General features: G+C 64.6%; 1 protein-coding gene across 1 annotated transcript in view; it reads right to left on the reverse strand.

Moving 5' to 3' along the window:
* LOC140398933 (CXXC-type zinc finger protein 1-like) overlaps positions 1-23,171 on the reverse strand; it is a 45,368-nt gene extending 22,197 nt beyond the window's left edge. Inside the window, exons 1-4 of the mRNA XM_072487922.1 lie at positions 22,963-23,171; positions 14,931-15,138; positions 12,524-12,634; positions 9,788-9,837 (exon numbers count right to left, since the gene is read on the reverse strand). Of these exons, the coding sequence (XP_072344023.1) occupies positions 9,788-9,837; positions 12,524-12,634; positions 14,931-15,005 (236 nt within the window). The 5' untranslated portion in view covers positions 15,006-15,138; positions 22,963-23,171. The remainder of the gene's footprint in view (positions 1-9,787; positions 9,838-12,523; positions 12,635-14,930; positions 15,139-22,962) is intronic.
* Positions 23,172-24,703: the final 1,532 nt, after the last annotated feature.

Here is a 24,703-nt window from a genome sequence, read left to right on the forward strand (position 1 = left end):
CCCCTCGCTCCCTCAAAGGGAGTCCCCACCCCCTCACTCCCTCAAAGGGACAGTCCCCATCCCCTCGCTCCCTCAAACAGGCAGTCCCCACCCCCTCGCTCCCTCAAAGGGGCAGTCCCCACCCCCTCGCTCCCTCAAAGAGACAGTCCCCACCACATCGCTCCCTCAAAAGGGGCAGTCCCCACCCCCTCGCTCCCTCAAAGGGGCAGTCCCCACCCCCTCGCTCCCTCAAAGGGACAGTCCCCACCCCCTCGCTCCCTCAAAGGGCCAGTCCCACCCCCCCGCTCCCTCAAAGGGAGTCCCCACCCCCTCGCTCCCTAAAAGGGGCAGTCCCCACCCCCTTCGCTCCCTCAAAGGGGCAGACCCCACCACGTCGCTCCCTCAAAAGGGCAGACCCCCACCCCCTCGCTCCCTCAAAGGGGCAGTCCCCACCCCCTCGTTTCCGCAAAGGGAGTCCCCACCTTCTCGCTCCCTCAAAGGGGCAGACCCCACCCCCTCGCTCCCTCAAAGGGGCAGTCCCCACCCCCTCGCTCCCTCAAAGGGACAGTCCCCAGCGCCTCGCTCCCTCAAAGGGACAGTCCCCACCCCCTCGCTCCCTCAAAGGGGCAGTCCCCACCCCCTCGCTCCCTCAAAGGGGCAGTCCCCACCCCCTCGCTCCCTCAAAGGGGCAGTCCCCACCCCCTCGAAGGGGCAGTCCCCACCCCCTCGCTCCCTCGAAGGGGCAGTCCCCACTCCCTCGCACTCTCGAAGGGGCAGTCCCCACCTTCTCGCTCCCTCAGAGGGGCAGTCCCCACCCCCTCGCTCCCTCAAAGGGGCAGTCCCCACCCCCTCGCACCCTCAAAGGGGCAGTCTCCACCCCCTCGCTCCCTCAAAGGGGATGTCCCCACCCCCTCGCTCCCTCAAAGGGGCAGTCCCCACCCCCTCAAAGGGGCAGTCCCCACCCCCTCAAAGGGGCAGTCCCCACCCCCTCAAAGGGGCAGTCCCCACCCCCTCAAAGGGGCAGTCCCCACCCCCTCAAAGGGGCAGTCCCCACCCCTTCAAAGGGGCAGTTCCCACCCCTTCAAAGGGGCAGTTCCCACTCCCTCGCTCCCTCAAAGGGGCAGACCCCACACCCTCAAAGGGGCAGTCCCCAACCCCTCGCTCCCTCAAAGGGGCAGTCCCCACCCCTTCAAAGGGGCAGTTCCCACTTCCTCGCTCCCTCAAAGGGGCAGTCCCCACCCCCTCAAAGGGGCAGTTCCCACCTCCTCAAAGGGGCAGTCCCCACCCCCTCAAAGGGGCAGTCCCCACCCCCTCAAAGGGGCAGTCCCCACCCCCTCAAAGGGGCAGTCCCCACCCCCTCAAAGGGGCAGTCCCCACCCCCTCAAAGGGGCAGTCCCCACACCCTCAAAGGGGCAGTTCCCACTCCCTCGCTCCCTCAAAGGGGCAGTCCCCACCCCCTCAAAGGGGCAGTCTCCACCCCCTCGCTCCCTCAATTGGAGTCCCCACCCCCTCGCTCCCTCAAAGGGGCAGTCCCCACCCCCTCAAAGGGGCAGTCTCCACCCCCTCAAAGGGGCAGTCCCCACCCCCTCGCTCCCTCAAAGGGGCAGTCCCCACCCCTTCAAAGGGGCAGTTCCCACTCCCTCGCTCCCTCAAAGGGGCAGTCCCCACCCCCTCAAAGGGGCAGTCCCCACCCCCTCGCTCCCTCAAAGGGGCAGTCCCCACCCCCTCAAAGGGGCAGTCCCCACCCCCTCAAAGGGGCAGTCCCCACCCCCTCAAAGGGGCAGTCCCCACCCCCTCAAAGGGGCAGTCCCCACCCCCTCAAAGGGGCAGTCCCCAACCCCTCAAATGGGCAGTCCCCAACCCCTCAAAGGGGCAGTCCCCACCCCCTCAAAGGGGCAGTTCCCACCCCCTCGCTCCCTCAAAGGGGCAGTCCCCACCCCCTTAAAGGGGCAGTCCCCACCCCCTCGCTCCCTCAAACAGGCAGTCCCCACCCCCTCGCTCCCTCAAAGGGGCAGTCCCCACCCCCTCACTCCCTCAAAGGGACAGTCCCCATCCCCTCGCTCCCTCAAAGGGGCAGTCCCACCCCATCGCTCCCTCAAAGGGAGTCCCCACCCCCTCACTCCCTCAAAGGGACAGTCCCCATCCCCTCGCTCCCTCAAACAGGCAGTCCCCACCCCCTCGCTCCCTCAAAGGGGCAGACCCCACCCCCTCGCTCCCTCAAAGGGGCAGTCCCCACCCCCTCGCTCCCTCAAAGAGACAGTCCCCACCACATCGCTCCCTCAAATGGGGCAGTCCCCACCCCCTCGCTCCCTCAAAGGGGCAGTCCCCACCCCCTCGCTCCCTCAAAGGGACAGTCCCAACCCCCTCGCTCCCTCAAAGGGGCAGACCCAACCCCCTCGCTCCCTCAAAGGGGCAGACCCCACCCCCTCGCTCCCTCAAAGGGGCAGTCCCCACCCCCTCGCTCCCTCAAAGGGACAGTCCCCAGCGCCTCGCTCCCTCAAAGGGACAGTCCCCACCCCCTCGCTCCCTCAAAGGGGCAGTCCCCACCCCCTCGCTCCCTCAAAGGGACAGTCCCCACCCTCTCAAACCCTCAAAGGGACAGTCCCCACCCCCTCGCTCCCTCAAAGGGATAGACCCCACCCCCTCGCTCCCTCAAAGGGGCAGTCCCCACCCCCTCGAAGGGGCAGTCCCCACCCCCTCGCTCCCTCGAAGGGGCAGTCCCCACTCCCTCGCACCCTCGAAGGGGCAGTCCCCACCTTCTCGCTCCCTCAGAGGGGCAGTCCCCACCCCCTCGCTCCCTCAAAGGGGCAGTCCCCACCCCCTCGCACCCTCAAAGGGGCAGTCCCCACCCCCTCGCTCCCTCAAAGGGGCAGTCCCCATCCCCTCAAAGGGGCAGTCCCCACCCCCTCAAAGGGGCAGTCCCCACCCCCTCAAAGGGGCAGTCCCCACCCCCTCAAAGGGGCAGTCCCCACCCCCTCAAAGGGGCAGTCCCCACCCCCTCAAAGGGGCAGTCCCCACCCCCTCAAAGGGGCAGTCCCCACCCCCTCAAAGGGGCAGTCCCCACCCCCTCAAAGGGGCAGTCCCCACCCCCTGAAAGGGGCAGTCCCCACCCCCTGAAAGGGGCAGTCCCCACCCCTTCGAAGGGGCAGTTCCCACTCCCTCGCTCCCTCAAAGGGGCAGTCCCCACACCCTCAAAGGGGCAGTCCCCACCCCTTCAAAGGGGCAGTTCCCACTCCCTCGCTCCCTCAAAGGGGCAGTCCCCACCCCCTCAAAGGGGCAGTCCCCACCCCCTCAAAGGGGCAGTCCCCACCCCCTCAAAGGGGCAGTCCCCACCCCCTCAAAGGGGCAGTCCCCACCCCCTCAAAGGGGCAGTCCCCACCCCCCTCAAAGGGGCAGTCCCCACCCCCTCAAAGGGGCAGTTCCCACTCCCTCGCTCCCTCAAAGGGGCAGTCTCCACCCCCTCGCTCCCTCAAAGGGAGTCCCCACCCCCTCGCTCCCTCAAAGGGGCAGTCCCCACCCCCTCAAAGGGGCAGTCTCCACCCCCTCAAAGGGGCAGTCCCCACCCCCTCGCTCCCTCAAAGGGGCAGTCCCCACCCCTTCAAAGGGGCAGTTCCCACTCCCTCGCTCCCTCAAAGGGGCAGTCCCCACCCCCTCAAAGGGGCAGTCCCCACCCCCTCGCTCCCTCAAAGGGGCAGTCCCCACCCCCTCAAAGGGGCAGTCCCCACCCCCTCAAAGGGACAGTCCCCACCCCCTCAAAGGGGCAGTCCCCACCCCCTCAAAGGGGCAGTCCCCACCCCCTCAAAGGGGCAGTCCCCACCCCCTCAAAGGGGCAGTCCCCAACCCCTCAAAGGGGCAGTCCCCAACCCCTCAAAGGGGCAGTCCCCAACCCCTCAAAGGGGCAGTCCCCACCCCCCTGAAAGGGGCAGTTCCCACCCCCTCGCTCCCTCAAAGGGGCAGTCCCCACCCCCCTCAAAGGGGCAGTCCCCACCCCCTCGCTCCCTCAAAGGGGCAGTCCCCACCCCCTTAAAGGGGCAGTCCCCACCCCCCTCGCTCCCTCAAACAGGCAGTCCCCACCCCCTCGCTCCCTCAAAGGGGCAGTCCCCACTCCCTCGCTCCCTCAAATGGGTAGTCCCCACCCTCTCGCTCCCTCAGAGGGGCAGTCCCCACCCCCTCGAAGGGGCAGTCCCCACCCCCTCGCTCCCTCAAATGGGCAGTCCCCACTCCCTCGCTCCCTCAAACAGGTAGTCCCCACCCTCTCGCTCCCTCAAAGGGGCAGTCCCCACCCCCTCGCACCCTCGAAGGGGCAGTCCCCACTCCCTCAAACGGGTAGTCCCCACCCCCTCGCTCCCTCAAAGGGGCAGTCCCCACCCTCTCGCTCCCTCAGAGGGGCAGTCCCCACCCCGTCGCTCCCTCAAAGGGGGCAGTCCCCACCCCCTCGCTCCCTCAAACAGGCAGTCCCCACCCCCTCGCTCCCTCAAACAGGCAGTCCCCGACCCTCTTGCCCCCGGAAGGGGCAGTCCCCACCCCCTCGCTCCCTCAAACAGGCAGTCCCCACTCCCTCGCTCCCTCAAAGGGGCAGTCCCCACCCCCTCAGAGGGGCAGTCCCCACCCCCTCGCTCCCTCAAAGGGGGCAGTCCCCACCCCCTCGCTCCCTCAAACAGGCAGTCCCCACCCCCTCGCTCCCTCAAACAGGCAGTCCCGACCCTCTTGCCCCCGGAGGGGGCAGTCCCCACCCCCTCGCTCCCTCAAAGGGGCAGTCCCCACCCCCCTCAAAGGGGCAGTCCCCACCCCCTCAAAGGGGCAGTCCCCACCCCCTCAAAGGGGCAGTCCCCACCCCCTCAACGGGGCAGTCCCCACCCCCTCAAAGGGGCAGTCCCCACCCCCCTCAAAGGGGCAGTCCCCACCCCTTCAAAGGGGCAGTCCCCACCCCTTCAAAGGGGCAGTTCCCACTCCCTCGCTCCCTCAAAGGGGCAGTCCCCACCCCCTCAAAGGGGCAGTTCCCACTCCCTCGCTCCCTCAAAGGGGCAGTCCCCACACCCCTCAAAGGGGCAGTCCCCACCCCCTCAAAGGGGCAGTCCCCACCCCCCTCAAAGGGGCAGTCCCCACCCCCTCAAAGGGGCAGTCCCCACCCCCTCAAAGGGGCAGTCCCCACCCCCTCAAAGGGGCAGTCCCCACCCCCTCAAAGGGGCAGTCCCCACCCCCTCAAAGGGGCAGTTCCCACTCCCTCGCTCCCTCAAAGGGGCAGTCCCCACCCCCTCAAAGGGGCAGTCTCCACCCCCTCGCTCCCTCAATTGGAGTCCCCACCCCCTCGCTCCCTCAAAGGGGCAGTCCCCACCCCCTCAAAGGGGCAGTCTCCACCCCCTCAAAGGGGCAGTCCCCACCCCCTCGCTCCCTCAAAGGGACAGTCCCCACCCCCCTCGCTCCCTCAAAGGGGCAGTCCCCACCCCTTCAAAGGGGCAGTTCCCACTCCCTCGCTCCCTCAAAGGGGCAGTCCCCACCCCCTCAAAGGGGCAGTCCCCACCCCCTCGCTCCCTCAAAGGGGCAGTCCCCACCCCCTCAAAGGGGCAGTCCCCACCCCCTCAAAGGGGCAGTCCCCACCCCCTCAAAGGGGCAGTCCCCACCCCCTCAAAGGGGCAGTCCCCACCCCCTCAAAGGGGCAGTCCCCAACCCCTCAAATGGGCAGTCCCCAACCCCTCAAAGGGGCAGTCCCCACCCCCTCAAAGGGGCAGTTCCCACCCCCTCGCTCCCTCAAAGGGGCAGTCCCCACCCCCTTAAAGGGGCAGTCCCCACCCCCTCGCTCCCTCAAACAGGCAGTCCCCACCCCCTCGCTCCCTCAAAGGGGCAGTCCCCACCCCCTCGCTCCCTCAAAGGGACAGTCCCCATCCCCTCGCTCCCTCAAAGGGGCAGTCCCACCCCATCGCTCCCTCAAAGGGAGTCCCCACCCCCTCACTCCCTCAAAGGGACAGTCCCCATCCCCTCGCTCCCTCAAACAGGCAGTCCCCACCCCCTCGCTCCCTCAAAGGGGCAGACCCCACCCCCTCGCTCCCTCAAAGGGGCAGTCCCCACCCCCTCGCTCCCTCAAAGAGACAGTCCCCACCACATCGCTCCCTCAAATGGGGCAGTCCCCACCCCCTCGCTCCCTCAAAGGGGCAGTCCCCACCCCCTCGCTCCCTCAAAGGGACAGTCCCCACCCCCTCGCTCCCTCAAAGGGGCAGACCCAACCCCCTCGCTCCCTCAAAGGGGCAGACCCCACCCCCTCGCTCCCTCAAAGGGGCAGTCCCCACCCCCTCGCTCCCTCAAAGGGACAGTCCCCAGCGCCTCGCTCCCTCAAAGGGACAGTCCCCACGCCCTCGCTCCCTCAAAGGGGCAGTCCCCACCCCCTCGCTCCCTCAAAGGGACAGTCCCCACCCTCTCGCTCCCTCAAAGGGACAGTCCCCACCCCCTCGCTCCCTCAAAGGGATAGACCCCACCCCCTCGCTCCCTCAAAGGGGCAGTCCCCACCCCCCTCGAAGGGGCAGTCCCCACCCCCTCGCTCCCTCGAAGGGGCAGTCCCCACTCCCTCGCACCCTCGAAGGGGCAGTCCCCACCTTCTCGCTCCCTCAGAGGGGCAGTCCCCACCCCCTCGCTCCCTCAAAGGGGCAGTCCCCACCCCCTCGCACCCTCAAAGGGGCAGTCCGCACCCCCTCGCTCCGTCAAAGGGGCAGTCTCCACCCCCTCGCTCCCTCAAAGGGGCAGTCCCCATCCCCTCAAAGGGGCAGTCCCCACCCCCTCAAAGGGGCAGTCCCCACCCCCTCAAAGGGGCAGTCCCCACCCCCTCAAAGGGGCAGTCCCCACCCCCTCAAAGGGGCAGTCCCCACCCCCTGAAAGGGGCAGTCCCCACCCCCTGAAAGGGGCAGTCCCCACCCCCTGAAAGGGGCAGTCCCCACCCCCTGAAAGGGGCAGTCCCCACCCCTTCGAAGGGGCAGTTCCCACTCCCTCGCTCCCTCAAAGGGGCAGTCCCCACACCCTCAAAGGGGCAGTCCCCACCCCCTCGCTCCCTCAAAGGGGCAGTCCCCACCCCTTCAAAGGGGCAGTTCCCACTCCCTCGCTCCCTCAAAGGGGCAGTCCCCACCCCCTCAAAGGGGCAGTTCCCACTCCCTCGCTCCCTCAAAGGGGCAGTCCCCACCCCCTCAAAGGGGCAGTCCCCACCCCCTCAAAGGGGCAGTCCCCACCCCCTCAAAGGGGCAGTCCCCACCCCCTCAAAGGGGCAGTCCCCACCCCCTCAAAGGGGCAGTCCCCACCCCCTCAAAGGGGCAGTCCCCACCCCCTCAAAGGGGCAGTTCCCACTCCCTCGCTCCCTCAAAGGGGCAGTCTCCACCCCCTCGCTCCCTCAAAGGGAGTCCCCACCCCCTCGCTCCCTCAAAGGGGCAGTCCCCACCCCCTCAAAGGGGCAGTCTCCACCCCCTCAAAGGGGCAGTCCCCACCCCCCTCGCTCCCTCAAAGGGGCAGTCCCCACCCCTTTCAAAGGGGCAGTTCCCACTCCCTCGCTCCCTCAAAGGGGCAGTCCCCACCCCCTCAAAGGGGCAGTCCCCACCCCCTCGCTCCCTCAAAGGGGCAGTCCCCACCCCCTCAAAGGGGCAGTCCCCACCCCCCTCAAAGGGGCAGTCCCCACCCCCCTCAAAGGGGCAGTCCCCACCCCCTCAAAGGGGCAGTCCCCACCCCCTCAAAGGGGCAGTCCCCACCCCCTCAAAGGGGCAGTCCCCACCCCCTCAAAGGGGCAGTCCCCACCCCCCTCAAAGGGGCAGTCCCCACCCCCTCAAAGGGGCAGTCCCCAACCCCTCAAAGGGGCAGTCCCCAACCCCTCAAAGGGGCAGTCCCCAACCCCTCAAAGGGGCAGTCCCCACCCCCTGAAAGGGGCAGTTCCCACCCCCTCGCTCCCTCAAAGGGGCAGTCCCCACCCCCTCAAAGGGGCAGTCCCCCACCCCCTCGCTCCCTCAAAGGGGCAGTCCCCACCGCCTTAAAGGGGCAGTCCCAACCCCCTCGCTCCCTCAAACAGGCAGTCCCCACCCCCTCGCTCCCTCAAAGGGGCAGTCCCACTCCCTCGCTCCCTCAAATGGGTAGTCCCCACCCTCTCGCTCCCTCAGAGGGGCAGTCCCCACCCCCTCGAAGGGGCAGTCCCCACCCCCTCGCTCCCTCAAATGGGCAGTCCCCACTCCCTCGCTCCCTCAAACAGGTAGTCCCCACCCTCTCGCTCCCTCAAAGGGGCAGTCCCCACCCCCTCGCACCCTCGAAGGGGCAGTCCCCCACTCCCTCAAACGGGTAGTCCCCACCCCCTCGCTCCCTCAAAGGGGCAGTCCCCACCCTCTCGCTCCCTCAGAGGGGCAGTCCCCACCCCGTCGCTCCCTCAAAGGGGCAGTCCCCACCCCCCTCGCTCCCTCAAACAGGCAGTCCCCACCCCCTCGCTCCCTCAAACAGGCAGTCCCGACCCTCTTGCCCCCGGAAGGGGCAGTCCCCACCCCCCTCGCTCCCTCAAACAGGCAGTCCCCACTCCCTCGCTCCCTCAAAGGGGCAGTCCCCACCCCCTCAGAGGGGCAGTCCCCACCCCCTCGCTCCCTCAAAGGGGCAGTCCCCACCCCCTCGCTCCCTCAAACAGGCAGTCCCCACCCCCTCGCTCCCTCAAACAGGCAGTCCCGACCCTCTTGCCCCCGGAGGGGGCAGTCCCCACCCCCTCGCTCCCTCAAACAGGCAGTCCCCACTCCCTCGCTCCCTCAAAGGGGCAGTCCCCACCCCCTCGAAGGGGCAGTCCCCACCCCCTCGCTCCCTCGAAGGGGCAGTTCCCAACCCCTCGCTCCCTCGAAGGAGCAGTTCTCCCCCCCCCCCCCCTCGCTCCCTCAAACAGGCAGTCCCCACCCTCTTGCTCCCGGAAGGGGCAGTCCCCACCCCCTCGCTCCCTCAAACAGGCAGTCCCCACCCTCTCGCTCCCTCAAACAGGCAGTCCCCCACCCTCTCGCTCCCTCAAAGGGGCAGTCCCCACCCCCTCGCTCCCTCGAAGGGGCAGTCCCCACCCCCTCGCTCCCTCGAAGGGGCAGTCCCCAACCCCTCGCTCCCTCGAAGGGGCAGTCCCCCCCCCCCCCCCCCCCCTCGCTCCCTCAAAGGGGCAGTCCCCACCCCCTCGCTCCCTCGAAGGGGCAGTCCCCACCCCCTCGCTCCCTCGAAGGGGCAGTCCCCAACCCCTCGCTCCCTCGAAGGGGCAGTCCCCCCCCCCCCCTCGCTCCCTCAAACAGGCAGTCCCCACCCTCTTGCTCCCGGAAGGGGCAGTCCCCACCCCCTCGCTCCCTCAAACAGGCAGTCCCCACCCTCTCGCTCCCTCAAACAGGCAGTCCCCACCCTCTCGCTCCCTCAAACAGGCAGTCCCCACCCCCTCGCTCCCTCAAAGGGGCAGTCCCCACCCTCTCGCTCCCTCAAACAGGCAGTCCCCACCCTCTCGCTCCCTCAAACAGGCAGTCCCCACCCTCTCGCTCCCTCAAAGGGGCAGTCCCCACCCCTCGCTCCCTCAAACAGGCAGTCCGCACTCCCTCGCTCCCTCAAAGGGGCAGTCTGCACCCTCTTGCCCCCGGAAGGGGTAGTCCCCACTCCCTCGCTCCCTCAAACAGGCAGTCCGCACTCCCTCGCTCCCTCAAAGGGGCAGTCTGCACCCTCTTGCCCCCGGAAGGGGCAGTCCCCACTCCCTCGCTCCCTCAAACAGGCAGTCCCCACCCTCTTGCTCCCTCAAAGGGGCAGTCTGCACCCTCTTGCCCCCGGAAGGGGCAGTCTTTGTGCTCATACTCACCCCTCGATGCGAGTCGGGTACATTGATCCGAATGATGTTTGACTCTCATACTGTGAACGAGAGGGAGAGGGGGAGTGAGAATGGAGTCCGTGTCAGGGAAACATCTACCTCTGCCTCATTTGTTTCAATCCCAGTACCCTTGCACTTGTAGCTGGCACTAATCAATGGTAACCGAGGTTTGACACAGACCTCGGTGTGCAAACAGACCAAGCATCAAACGCTGCATCTCAGGTAAGTTGTCAGGAAAAAGGCCAACCCAGCCCGAGACTTTATTTCCAGGGGGAATCAATTGCTGAATGGGCCTCCTCCTGTTCCTGTGTAACAGGCTCGAGAGGGGCTGAATGGAACTCCTCCTGTTCTTGTGTAACAGGCTGGAGAGGGGCTGAATGGGCTTCCTCCTGTTCCTGTGAAAACAGGCTGGAGAGGGGCTGAATGGGCCTCCTCCTGTTCTGCATAACAGACTTGAGGGGGGCTGAATGGGCCTCCTCCTGTTCCTGTGTAACCGGTTCGAGATGGGCTGAATGGGCCTCATCCTGTTCCGGTGTAACAGGCTCGAGAGGGGCTGAATGGGCCTCCTCCTGTTCCTGTGTAACAGGCTCGAGAAGGGCTGAATGGGCCTCCTCCTTTTCCTGTGTCACAGGCTCGAAAGTGGCTGAATGGGCCTCCTCCTGTTCCTGTGTAACAGGCTGGAGAGGGGCTGAATGGGCCTCCTCCTGTTCCTGTGTAACAGGCTCGAGACGGGCTGAATGGGCCTCCTCCTGTTCCTGTGTAACAGGCTCGAGAGGGGCTGAATGGGGCCTCCTCCTTTTCCTGTGTAACAGGTTCGAAAGAGGCTGAATGGGCCTCCTCCTGTGCCTGTGTAACAGATTCGAGAGGGGCCGAATGGGCCTCCTCCTGTTCCTGTGTAACAGGCTCGAGAGGGGCTGAATGGAACTCCTCCTGTTCCTGTGTAACAGGCTGGAGAGGGGCTGAATGGAACTCCTCCTGTTCCTGTGTAACAGGCTGGAGAGGGGCTGAATGGGCTTCCTCCTGTTCCTGTGAAACAGGCTGGAGAGGGGCTGAATGGACCTCCTCCTGTTCCTGTGTAACAGACTCGAGAGGGGCTGAATGGGCCTCCCTCTGTTCCGGTGTAACAGGCTCGAGAGGGGCTGAATGGGCCTCAAATGTTCCCGTGTAACAGGCTCTAGAGGGGCTGAATGGACCTCCTCCTGTTCCTGCGTAACAGACTCGAGAGGGGCTGAATGGGCCTCCTCCTGTTCCTATGTAACAGGCTCGAGAGGGACTGAATAGACCTCCTCCTGTTCCTTTGTAACAGGTTCGAGAGGGGCTGAATGGGCCTCCAATGTTCCCGTGCAACAGGCTCGAGAGGGGCTGAATGGACCTCCTCCTGTTCCTGTGTAACAGACTCGAGAGGGGCTGAATGGCCTCCCCCTGTTCCTGTGTAACAGGCTCGAGAGGGGCTGGATGGGCCTCCTCCTGTTCCTGTGTAACAGACTCGAGAGGGGCTGAATGGGCCTCCTCCTGTTCCTGTGTAACAGACTCGAGAGGGGCTGAATGGGCCCTCCTCCTATTCCTGTGTAACAGGTTCGAGAGGGGCTGGATGGGCCTCCTCCTGTTCCTGTGTAACAGACTCGAGAGGGGCTGAATGGGCCCCCTCCTGTTCCTGTGTAACAGGCTGGAGGGGGGCTGAATGGAACTCCTCCCGTTCCTGTGTAACAGGCTGGAGAGGGGCTGAATGGGCTTCCTCCTATTCCTGTGAAACAGGCTGGAGAGGGGCTGAATGGGCCTCCTGTTCCTGTGTAACAGGCTCGAGAGGGGCTGAATGGGCCTCCAATGGTCCCGTGTGACAGGCAGGAGAGGGGCTGAATGGGCCTCCAATGGTCCCGTGTGACAGGCTGGAGAGGGGCTGAATGGGCCTCCAATGTTCCCGTGTAACAGGCTCGAGAGGGGCTGAATGGACCTCCTCCTGTTCCTGTGTAACAGACTCGAGAGGGGCTGAATGGGCCCTCCTCCTGTTCCTGTGTAACATGTTCGAGAGGGGCTGGATGGGCCTCCTCCTGTTCCTGTGTAACAGGCTCGAGAGGGACTGAATGGGCCTCCTCCTGTTCCTGTGTAACAGGCTCGAGGGGGGCTGGATGGGCCTCCTCCTGTTCCCGTGTGACAGGCTGGAGAGGGGCTGAATGGGCCTCCAATGTTCCCGTGTAACAGACTCGAGAGGGGCTGAATGGGCCTCCTCCTGTTCCTGTGTAACAGGTTCGAGAGTGGCTGAATGGGCCTCCTCCTATTCCTTTGTAACCGGTTAGTACGATCGATGGAATTTGGAAACCCCATTGGTCGGTTGACTGCACTCACCCGGATAATATTTTCTTCATTATAAATTTAAAGTGCCAAATAAGTTTTTTCCAATTAAGGGGCAATTTAGTGTGGCCAATCCACCTACCCTGAGACCCACACAGACCAAGGAGGTTGCAAACTCCACACGGGCAGTGACCCGGGGGCTGCGCTCGAAGATGGGTCCTCGATGCCATAAGCCAGCAGTGCTAACCACTGTGCAACCGTGCCGCCCTCCCCAGATTGTAATTGGCAAACCATTTTGCCTTGCTCATTAACCAATCAGAAGGGTACACCTGCACGACCTCAAGTACTTCACCCAATGACAGAGAAAATATTTGCAAACGTAATGTTGACCATGTGATTCGGTGCAGAGCTGGTTGCTGTTGGGACCGAATCCTGTACCTTAGCATAGCAGCGCTCCATATGTTTCATGGCTGTCTTGGGATTGATCGGATGACCACATGACACACAGAATATTTGGAAATCTGCCTCTTCGCTGTCACCTTCATTCACCTACACAACCAATGAGAACGAGATTCTGAGGAAGGGGAAACATTGTCCACAATTCCAATGGACCCAAACCCCTTCCCATTCACTCCCACTGTACACAATCCCAATGGACCCAAACCCCTTCCCATTCACTCCCACTGTCCACAACCCCAATGGACCCAAACCCCTTCCCATTCACTCCCACTGTCCACAATCCCAATGGACCCAAACCCCTTCCCATTCACTCCCACTGTACACAATCCCAATGGACCCAAACCCCTTCCCGTTCACTCCCACTGTACACAACCCCAATGGACCCAAACCCCTTCCCGTTCACTCCCACTGTCCACAACCCCAATGGACCCAAACCCCTTCCCATTCACTCCCACTGTGCACAATCCCAATGGACCCAAACCCCTTCCCATTTACTCCCACTGTCCACAACCCCAATGGACCCAAACCCCTTCCCGTTCACTCCCACTGTCCACAATCCCAATGGACCCAAACCCCTTCCCATTCACTCCCACTCTGCACAATCCCAATGGACCCAAACCCCTTCCCATTCACTCCCACTGTCCACAACCCCAATGGACCCAAACCCCTTCCCGTTCACTCCCACTGTCCACAATCCCAATGGACCCAAACCCCTTCCCATTCACTCCCAATGTGCACAATCCCAATGGACCCAAACCCCTTCCCATTCACTCCCACTGTCCACAATCCCAATGAACCCAAACCCCTTCCCGTTCACTCCCACTGTACACAATCCCAATGGACCCAAACCTCTTCCCATTCACTCCCACTGTGCACAATCCCAATGGACCCAAATCCCCTTCCCATTCACTCCCACTGTCCACAATCCCAATGGACCCAAACCCCTTCCCATTCACTCCCACTGTACACAATCCCAATGGACCCAAACCCCTTCCCATTCACTCCCACTGTGCACAATCCCAATGGACCCAAACCCCTTCCCATTCACTCCCACTGTACACAATCCCAATGGACCCAAACCCCTTCCCGTTCACTCCCACTGTACACAACCCCAATGGACCCAAACCCCTTCCCGTTCACTCCCACTGTACACAATCCCAATGGACCCAAACCCCTTCCCGTTCACTCCCACTGTACACAATCCCAATGGACCCAAACCCCTTCCCATTCACTCCCACTGTACACAATCCCATTGGACCCAAACCCTTTCCCATTCACTCCCACTGTACACAATCCCAATGGACCCAAACCCCTTCCCATTCACTCCCACTGTGCACAATCCCAATGGACCCAAACCCCTTCCCGTTCACTCCCACTGTACACAACCCCAATGGAGCCAAACCCCTTCCCGTTCACTCCCACTGTACACAACCCCAATGGAGCCAAACCCCTTCCCGTTCACTCCCACTGTGCACAATCCCAATGGACCCAAACCCCTTCCCATTCACTCCCACTGTGCACAATCCCAATGGACCCAAACCCCTTCCCATTCACTCCCACTGTACACAATCCCAATGGACCCAAACCCCTTCCCGTTCACTCCCACTGTACACAATCCCCATGGACCCAAACCCCTTCCCGTTCACTCCCACTGTACACAATCCCAATGGACCCAAACCCCTTCCCATTCACTCCCACTGTACACAATCCCAATGGACCCAAACCCCTTCCCGTTCACTCCCACTGTGCACAATCCCAATGGACCCAAACCCCTTCCCGTTCACTCCCACTGTGCACAATCCCAATGGACCCAAACCCCTTCCCATTCACTCCCACTGTGCACAATCCCAATGGACCCAAACCCCTTCCCATTCACTCCCACTGTACACAATCCCAATGGACCCAAACCCCTTCCCATTCACTCCCACTGTACACAATCCCAATGGACCCAAACCCCTTCCCATTCACTCCCACTGTGCACAATCCCAATGGACCCAAAACCCTTCCCGTTCACTCCCACTGTACACAATCCCAATGGACCCAAACCCCTTCCCATTCACTCCCACTGTATACAATCCTAATGGGCCCAAACCCCTTCCCATTCACTCCCACTGTACACAATCCCAATGGACCCAAACCCCTTCCCGTTCACTCCCACTGTGCACAATCCCAATGGACCCAAACCCCTTCCCATTCACTCCCACTGTACATAATCCCAATGGACCCAAACCCCTTCCCGTTCACTCCCACTATACACAATCCCAATGGAGCCAAACCCCTTCCCGTTCACTCCCACTGTACACAATCCCAATGGACCTAAACCTCCTTACTTGCCAGGGCGATGGACACAATCCTTACGGAGTTAACCCTTCCATGTCTCACTGACCTCTTCGTCCTCTTTGATGGATTGCTGCTTGGCTTTGGTGATGATGGTCTCCAGCTCGTGGAACTTGCGTTCCATCTCCTGCAGCTTGCAGCGGGCCTGGTGCTGCTCGCGTCGGATCTTCTCCAGCAGCTTCTTGCCGTGTTCCTCAGCGATGCAGGGACTCTGCTGCCACTGCTGGATCCGCTGAGGGAGGATCTCATAGATGCGGCTGCAGAATGACCGGAGGGCAAAATGTCAGCCAGACCCAACCAGGAAGGGGCAGGGGGGCAACGAGCAGCACGGCCTGCATTTACACAGCACCAGGACGCTTCACACAACGCTCACAAAGATGTATTAGGGGCCGGTGACTAAAAGCTCAGTCTAAGGAGAGAGAGAGAGGGGGGGGGGGGGGGGTAGGACAGGGAGAGACAGAGAGAGGGGGGGTGACAGGGAGAGACAGAGAGAGGGGGGGTGACAGGGAGTGACAGAGAGAGGGGGGGTGACAGGGAGAGGGGGGGGGGGTGTGACAGGGAGAGGGGGGGGGGGTGTGACAGGGAGAGGGGGGGGGGTGACAGGGAGAGAGGGGGGTGACAGGGGGAGGGGGACACAGGGAGAGAGGGGGAGGGGGACACAGGGAGAGAGGGGGGTGACAGGGAGAGAGGGGGGTGACAGGGAGAGAGGGGGGTGACAGGGAGAGAGGGGGGTGACAGGGAGAGAGGGGGGTGACAGGGAGAGAGGGGGGGTGACAGGGAGAGAGGGGGGTGACAGGGAGAGAGGGGGGTGACAGGGAGAGAGGGGGGTGACAGGGAGAGAGGGGGGTGACAGGGAGAGAGGGGGGGTGACAGGGAGAGAGGGGGGTGACAGGGAGAGAGGGGGGTGACAGGGAGAGAGGGGGGTGACAGGGGGAGGGGGACACAGGGAGAGAGGGTGGGGTGACAGGGAGAGAGGGTGGGGTGACAGGGAGAGAGGGTGGGGTGACAGGGAGAGAGGGGGGGTGACAGGGAGAGAGGGGGGGTGACAGGGAGAGAGGGGGAGGGGGACTCAGGGAGAGAGGGAGAGGGACAGGGAGAGAGGGGGGGTGACAGGGAGAGAGGGGGGGTGACAGGGAGAGAGGGGGGGGTGACAGGGAGAGAGGGGGGGTGACAGGAGAGAGAGGGGGGGTGACAGGGAGAGAGGGCGGGTGACAGGGAGAGAGGGCGGGTGACAGGGAGAGAGGGCGGGTGACAGGGAGAGAGGGCGGGTGACAGGGAGAGAGGGCGGGTGACAGGGAGAGAGGGCGGGTGACAGGGAGAGAGGGGGGGTGACAGGGAGAGAGGGGGGGTGACAGGGAGAGAGGGGGGGTGACAGGGAGAGAGGGGGGGTGACAGGGAGAGAGGGGGGGTGACAGGGAGAGAGGGGGAGTGACAGGGAGAGAGGGGGGGTGACAGGGAGAGAGGGGGGGTGACAGGGAGAGAGGGGGGTGACAGGGAGAGAGGGGGAGGGGGACACAGGGAGAGAGACAGGGAGAGAGGGAGAGGGACAGGGAGAGAGGGGGGGGGTGACAGGGAGAGAGGGGGGGTGACAGGGAGAGAGGGGCGTGACAGGGAGAGAGGGGCGTGACAGGGAGAGAGGGGCGTGACAGGGAGAGAGGGGCGTGACAGGGGGAGGGGGGCGTGACAGGGGGAGGGGGACACAGGGAGAGAGGGGGGGTGACAGGGAGAGAGGGGGGGTGACAGGGAGAGAGGGGGGGTGACAGGGAGAGAGGGGAGTGACAGGGGGAGGGGGACACAGGGAGAGAGGGCGGGTGACAGGGAGAGAGGGGGGGTGACAGGGAGAGGGGGGGGGGTGACAGGGAGAGAGGGGGGGGGTGACAGGGAGAGAGGGGGGGTGACAGGGAGAGAGGGGGGGTGACAGGGAGAGAGGGGGAGGGGGACACAGGGAGAGAGACAGGGAGAGAGGGAGAGGGACAGGGAGAGAGGGGGGGGGTGACAGGGAGAGAGGGGGGGTGACAGGGAGAGAGGGGCGTGACAGGGAGAGAGGGGCGTGACAGGGAGAGAGGGGCGTGACAGGGGGAGGGGGACACAGGGAGAGAGGGGGGGTGACAGGGAGAGAGGGGGGGTGACAGGGAGAGAGGGGGGGTGACAGGGAGAGAGGGGGGGTGACAGGGAGAGAGGGGGGTGACAGGGGGAGGGGGACACAGGGAGAGAGGGCGGGTGACAGGGAGAGAGGGGGGGTGACAGGGAGAGAGGGGGGGGTGACAGGGAGAGAGGGGGGGTGACAGGGAGAGAGGGGGAGGGGGACTCAGGGGAGAGAGGGAGAGGGACAGGGAGAGAGGGGGGGTGACAGGGAGAGAGGGGGGGTGACAGGGAGAGAGGGGGGGTGACAGGGAGAGAGGGGGGTGACAGGGAGAGAGGGGGGGTGACAGGGAGAGAGGGGGGGTGACAGGGAGAGAGGGCGGGTGACAGGGAGAGAGGGCGGGTGACAGGGAGAGAGGGCGGGTGACAGGGAGAGAGGGCGGGTGACAGGGAGAGAGGGCGGGTGACAGGGAGAGAGGGCGGGTGACAGGGAGAGAGGGGGGGTGACAGGGAGAGAGGGGGGGTGACAGGGAGAGAGGGGGGGTGACAGGGAGAGAGGGGGGGTGACAGGGAGAGAGGGGGGGTGACAGGGAGAGAGGGGGGGTGACAGGGAGAGAGGGGGGGTGACAGGGAGAGAGGGGGGGTGACAGGGAGAGAGGGGGGGTGACAGGGAGAGAGGGGGGTGACAGGGAGAGAGGGGGGTGACAGGGAGAGAGGGGGGGTGACAGGGAGAGAGGGGGGGTGACAGGGAGAGAGGGGGGGTGACAGGGAGAGAGGGGGGGTGACAGGGAGAGAGGGGGGGTGACAGGGAGAGAGGGGGGGGTGACAGGGAGAGAGGGGGGGGTGACAGGGAGAGAGGGGGGGTGACAGGGAGAGAGGGGGGGTGACAGGGAGAGAGGGGGGGTGACAGGGAGAGAGGGGGGGTGACAGGGAGAGAGGGGGAGGGGGACACAGGGAGAGAGACAGGGAGAGAGGGAGAGGGACAGGGAGAGAGGGGGGGGGTGACAGGGAGAGAGGGGGGGTGACAGGGAGAGAGGGGCGTGACAGGGGGAGAGGGGGGGGTGACAGGGAGAGAGGGGGGGTGACAGGGAGAGAGGGGGGGGTGACAGGGAGAGAGGGGGGGGTGACAGGGAGAGAGGGGGGGACACAGGGAGAGAGGGGGAGGGGGACACAGGGAGAGAGGGGGAGGGGGGACACAGGGAGAGAGGGGGAGGGGGGGAGGGGGACACAGGGAGAGAGGGGAGGGGACACAGGGAAAGAGGGGGAGGTGGACACAGGGAGAGAGGGGGAGGGGGACACAGGGAGAGAGGGGGAGGGGGACACAGGGAGAGAAGGGGAGGGGGACACAGGGAGAGAGGGGGAGGGGGGACACAGGGAGAGAGGGGGGTGACAGTCAGAGAGGGGGGGGTGACAGTCAGAGAGGGGGGGTGACAGTCAGAGAGGGGGCTGACAGTCAGAGAGGGGGGGTGACAGTCAGAGAGGGGGGGTGACAGTCAGAGAGGGGGGGGTGACAGTCAGAGAGGGTGGTGACAGTAAGAGAGGGGGGTGACAGGCAGAGAGGGGGGGTGACAGCAGAGAGGGGGGTGAAAGGGAGAGAGGGGCGTGACAGGGGGAGGGGGACACGGAGAGAGGGGGGGTGACAGGGAGAGAGGGGGGGTGACAGGGAGAGAGGGGGGGTGACAGGGAGAGAGGGGGGTGACAGGGAGAGAGGGGGGTGACAGGGGGAGAGGGGGGTGACAGGGGGAGAGGGGGGTGACAGGGGGAGGGGGACACAGGGAGAGAGGGCGGGTGACAGGGAGAGAGGGGGGGGTGACAGGGAGAGAGGAGGGGGTGACAGGGAGAGAGGGGGGGTGACAGGGAGAGAGGGGGGGTGACAGGGAGAGAGGGAGAGGGGGACACAGGGAGAGAGGGGGGGTGACAGGGAGAGATAGGGGGTGACAGGGAGAGAGGGGGAGGGGGACACGGAGAGAGGGGGGGTGACAGGGAGAGAGGGGGGGTGACAGGGAGAGAGGGGGGGTGACAGGGAGAGAGGGGGGTGACAGGGAGAGAGGGGGGTGACAGGGGGAGAGGGGGGTGACAGGGGGAGAGGGGGGTGACAGGGGGAGGGGGACACAGGGAGAGAGGGCGGGTGACAGGGAGAGAGGGGGGGGTGACAGGGAGAGAGGAGGGGGTGACAGGGAGAGAGGGGGGGTGACAGGGAGAGAGGGGGGGTGACAGGGAGAGAGGGAGAGGGGGAGGGGGACACAGGGAGAGAGGGGGGGTGACAGGGAGAGATAGGGGGTGACAGGGAGAGAGGGGGAGTGACAGGGAGAGAGGGGGGTGACAGGGAGAGAGGGGGGTGACAGGGAGAGAGGGGGGTGACAGGGAGAGAGGGGGGGGGTGACAGGGAGAGAGGGGGGGACACAGGGAGAGAGGGGGAGGGGGACACAGGGAGAGAGGGGGAGGGGGACACAGGGAGAGAGGGGGAGGGGGACACAGGGAGAGAGGGGGAGGGGGACACAGGGAGAGAGGGGGAGGGGGACACAGGGAGAGAGGGGGAGGGGGACACAGGGAGAGAGGGGGAGGGGGACACAGGGAGAGAGGGAGGGGGACACAGGGAAAGAGAGGGAGGGGGACACAGGGAAAGAGAGGGAGGGGGACACAGGGAAAGAGGGGGAGGGGGACACAGGGAGAGAGGGGGAGGGGGACACAGGGAGAGAGGGGGAGGGGGACACAGGGAGAGAGGGGGAGGGGGACACAGGGAGAGAGGGGGAGGGGGACACGGGGGTGACAGGGAGAGAGGGGGGTGACAGGGAGAGAGGGGGGTGACAGGGAGAGGGGGGGTGACAGTCAGAGAGGGGGGGGGTGACAGTCAGAGAGGGGGGGTGACAGTCAGAGAGGGGGGGTGACAGTCAGAGAGGGGGGGTGACAGTCAGAGAGGGGGGGGTGACAGTCAGAGAGGGGGGGGTGACAGTCAGAGAGGGGGGGGTGACAGTCAGAGAGGGGGGGTGACAGTCAGAGAGGGGGGTGACAGTCAGAGAGGGGGGGTGACAGTCAGAGAGGGGGGGTGACAGTCAGAGAGGGGGGGTGACAGTCAGAGAGGGGGGGTGACAGTCAGAGAGGGGGGGTGACAGTCAGAGAGGGGGGGTGACAGTCAGAGAGGGGGGGTGACAGTCAGAGAGGGGGGGTGACAGACAGGCAGAGAGGGGGGGACAGACAGGCAGAGAGGGGGGGACAGACAGGCAGAGAGGGGGGGACAGACAGGCAGAGAGGGGGGGACAGACAGGCAGAGAGGGGGGGACAGACAGGCAGAGAGGGGGACAGACAGGCAGAGAGAGGGGGCCCACAGGGAGAGAGGGGGCCCACAGGGAGAGAGGGGGCCCACAGGGAGAGAGGGGGCCCACAGGGAGAGAGGGGGCCCACAGGGAGAGAGGGGGCCCACAGGGAGAGAGGGGGCCCACAGGGAGAGAGGGGGCCCACAGGGAGAGAGGGGGCCCACAGGGAGAGAGGGGGCCCACAGGGAGAGAGGGGGCCCACAGGGAGAGAGGGGGCCCACAGGGAGAGAGGGGGCCCACAGGGAGAGAGGGGGCCCACAGGGAGAGAGGGGGCCCACAGGGAGAGAGGGGGCCCACAGGGAGAGAGGGGGCCCACAGGGAGAGAGGGGGCCCACAGGGAGAGAGGGGGCCCACAGGGAGAGAGGGGGCCCACAGGGAGAGAGGGGGCCCACAGGGAGAGAGGGGGCCCACAGGGAGAGAGGGGGCCCACAGGGAGAGAGGGGGGCGCCGGGAGAGAGGGGGGCGCCGGGAGAGGGGGGGGCGCCGGGAGAGAGGGGGGCGCCGGGAGAGAGGGGGGCGCCGGGAGAGAGGGGGGCGCCGGGAGGGAGGGGGGCGCCGGGAGGGAGGGGGGCGCCGGGAGGGAGGGGGGCGCCGGGAGGGAGGGGGACGCAGGGAGAGAGGGGGACGCAGGGAGAGTGGGGACAGAGAGAGAGGGGGGGACAGGGCGACACTGAGGGACGGGGACACACACACTGAGGGACGGGGACACACACACTGAGGGACGGGGACACACACACTGAGGGACGGGGACACACACACTGAGGGACGGGGACACACACACTGAGGGACGGGGACACACACACTGAGGGACGGGGACACACACACTGAGGGACGGGGACACACACACTGAGGGACGGGGACACACACACTGAGGCACGGGGAGACACACACTGAGGCACAGGGGGACACACACTGAGGGACAGGGGGACACACACTGAGGGACAGGGGGACACACACTGAGGGACAGGGGGACACACACTGAGGGACAGGGACACACACACACTGAGGGACAGGGACACACACACACTGAGGGACAGGGACACACACACACTGAGGGACAGGGTCACACACACTGAGGGACAGGGTCACACACACACAGAGGGACAGGGACACACACACAGAGGGACAGGGACACACACACAGAGGGACACACACACACACACACAGAGGGACACACACACACACACACACACACACAGGGACACACAGAGGGACAGTGGGGACGCAGAGGGACAGGGGGGAACACAGAGGGACAGGGGGGAACACAGAGGGACAGGGGGGAACACAGAGGGACAGGGGGGAACACAGTGGGTCAGGGGGGAACACAGTGGGTCAGGGGGGAACACAGAGGGTCAGGGGGGAACACAGAGGGACAGGGGGGAACACAGAGGGACAGGGGGGAACACAGAGGGACAGGGGGGAACACAGAGGGACAGGGGGGAACACAGAGGGACAGGGGGGAACACAGAGGGACAGGGGGGAACACAGAGGGACAGGGGGGAACACAGAGGGACAGGGGGGAACACAGAGGGACAGGGGGGAACACAGAGGGACAGGGGGGAACACAGAGGGACAGGGGGGAACACAGAGGGACAGGGGGGAACACAGAGGGACAGGGGGGAACACAGAGGGACAGGGGGGAACACAGAGGGACAGGGGGGAACACAGAGGGACAGGGGGGAACACAGAGGGACAGGGGGGAACACAGAGGGACAGGGGGGAACACAGAGGGACAGGGGGGAACACAGAGGGACAGGGGGGAACACAGAGGGACAGGGGGGAACACAGAGGGACAGGGGGGAACACAGAGGGACAGGGGGGAACACAGAGGGACAGGGGGGAACACAGAGGGACAGGGGGGAACACAGAGGGACAGGGGGGAACACAGAGGGACAGGGGGGAACACAGAGGGACAGGGGGGAACACAGAGGGACAGGGGGGAACACAGAGGGACAGGGGGGAACACAGAGGGACAGGGGGGAACACAGAGGGACAGGGGGGAACACAGAGGGACAGGGGGGAACACAGAGGGACAGGGGGGAACACAGAGGGACAGGGGGGAACACAGAGGGACAGGGGGGAACACAGAGGGACAGGGGGGAACACAGAGGGACAGGGGGGAACACAGAGGGACAGGGGGGAACACAGAGGGACAGGGGGGAACACAGAGGGACAGGGGGGAACACAGAGGGACAGGGGGGAACACAGAGGGACAGGGGGGAACACAGAGGGACAGGGGGGAACACAGAGGGACAGGGGGGGAACACAGAGGGACAGGGGGGAACACAGAGGGACAGGGGGGAACACAGAGGGACAGGGGGGAACACAGAGGGACAGGGGGGAACACAGAGGGACAGGGGGAACACAGAGGGACAGGGGGGAACACAGAGGGACAGGGGGGAACACAGAGGGACAGGGGGGGAACACAGAGGGACAGGGGGGAACACAGAGGGACAGGGGGGAACACAGAGGGACAGGGGGGAACACAGAGGGACAGGGGGGAACACAGAGGGACAGGGGGGAACACAGAGGGACAGGGGGGAACACAGAGGGACAGGGGGGGAACACAGAGGGACAGGGGATGTAGAGGAACAGGGGGACAAACAAGAGTGACAGTGCGAGCGCGGGGGCCGAGTTGGCATTGGGGGCGGGGGGAGTGACAGACAGACACACACACAGCCTTACTTGGCAGCTAGTTTGATCCCACACTCATCGGAACAGTACTTGGAGTTTTGCCGAGCTAGCTGGACGCAGCCAGGGCCCAGGCACTGCCGCAAGCTTGTCAGCTGCTTACTCTCCACCTTCTCCGGGTGTTTGGTCTTCTGTTTGCGTTTCTGCTTCTGTTTGTGGCGTCTGTACTTCTCCTCTTTCTGTGAAAGACAGCACCTCCCGCAGAAAGAGAGCGAGGGGGGTGGGGGGAGGAACAGAGTGGGTTACCGTGGAAACAGGGGAGGAAGCGGCTAACCAACATCCCCCCTCAACCCCCGACCTAAGCCATCCTTGCACTTCCCCTCTCGCACGCAAGGTCAACCCCCCACCACCCCCACCAACACCCATCAGCCCAACGACCCGTCCCGACGCCCGACACCACCGGGTCATCCAGAGATCAAGTGCGTGTCCCCAAAGCCCTCACAGTTAACGCGCTCCCGCTGACCCCGCCGCCACCTTAACCCAGGCCAGCCCGTCAACAGGTTAGTGCACAGCAGATCTCCAAGAACAGCAATCTGTCGGGGGACTCGCTTACTCCTTTGTTGCAGTTTAATTGTCTTTAGTTGCTCCGTGTTGGCTTTGAGGGAGGTGTGTTGGAGCCAGGACCCGACCGTGGTTTTGGTTTTAAAAATGTAAAAATGGTGTGGTTCACTCCAGACGCTGGTTTTCAGGGCCTCACATATCTGGAGGCGCATCCCGGGGGACAGAAGCACTCATTTGTGCGTGCGCGGACACACACACACACCACACACACATCTCCAAAACCTTAGCACAGGCAATGGAGGGGGAGCAACACATCGTTATTTTAGCAAAAGAGTTCCTTTCGGGTTGAGGTGGGACGGTCAAGATTTCAACTTGTCAGTTCTTTGAGAGGAGGAGGAGAAAGGAGCCAGTGTACATCAGTGGAGTTCGAGCAGGTGGTAAATCTGGCTGGGCCTTTCAGAGGGCCTACACACTGCGACAAAGAAAAGGCACCCATCCTAGCTCTGCCAACAACCCCTCTGCACCCACATCACCCCCGACTCCCGGACGACGTGCCGAGAGAACAAGCTGCGATTGGAAGAGATCAAATCTGGAGGAAGAGAGAGAGAGAGAGAGAGGGGGGGGGGGGGGGGTGAGAGAGATCAGGAGAGGGGTGGCACCAAAGGATCCTGGCACGGAGAGTACGTGAGTAAGGGGGTGCATGTGTGTCGGCGCGTGAGTGCGTCTCAACGTCCGTCCGTGCCTGAGACATGGTCCACCAAGTGGAAATTGGTTGACAGGGGCAGGGCGGGTTTGTTCCCCCCCCCCCCCCCCCCACCACACCTCTCCTGGGTTACTCCCAGATGGGTGAAGCTAGGGGCTCGAGTGCCCACAACCACGTCCATTCCCACCTCCCCCCTTGCGTAACGCACACTGGAGTAACGGCACACTTCCTCGGAGAGGAGAGTGAGGAGTGGGGAGAAAACGTTCCATCGAGGCTGTTGCTCTCCTGCACGCTTGGGGGGCGGAATTGCGACGCAGGAAGGGATTGCAACGCCGCAGCTCCAGAATCGATGACTGCCCAGCCGGGGGAGGGGGCTTTGTGCAGAGGGGAAGGAAGGGGTCAGCAAATGACAACCCCCTGCCCATCACTCCTTAGCCTCTTTTCTCATGGTGGGTGTGGGGGGAGGTGACGGGAAGGGGGGGAGGTACTGCAAGGCTTCCCTCGGCTCCTGGCGAATGGTTCATTTTGCTG

Source organism: Scyliorhinus torazame, chromosome 22 (genome assembly GCF_047496885.1).
Source record: "Scyliorhinus torazame isolate Kashiwa2021f chromosome 22, sScyTor2.1, whole genome shotgun sequence".
In the NCBI taxonomy this organism is placed as follows: domain Eukaryota; kingdom Metazoa; phylum Chordata; class Chondrichthyes; order Carcharhiniformes; family Scyliorhinidae; genus Scyliorhinus; species Scyliorhinus torazame.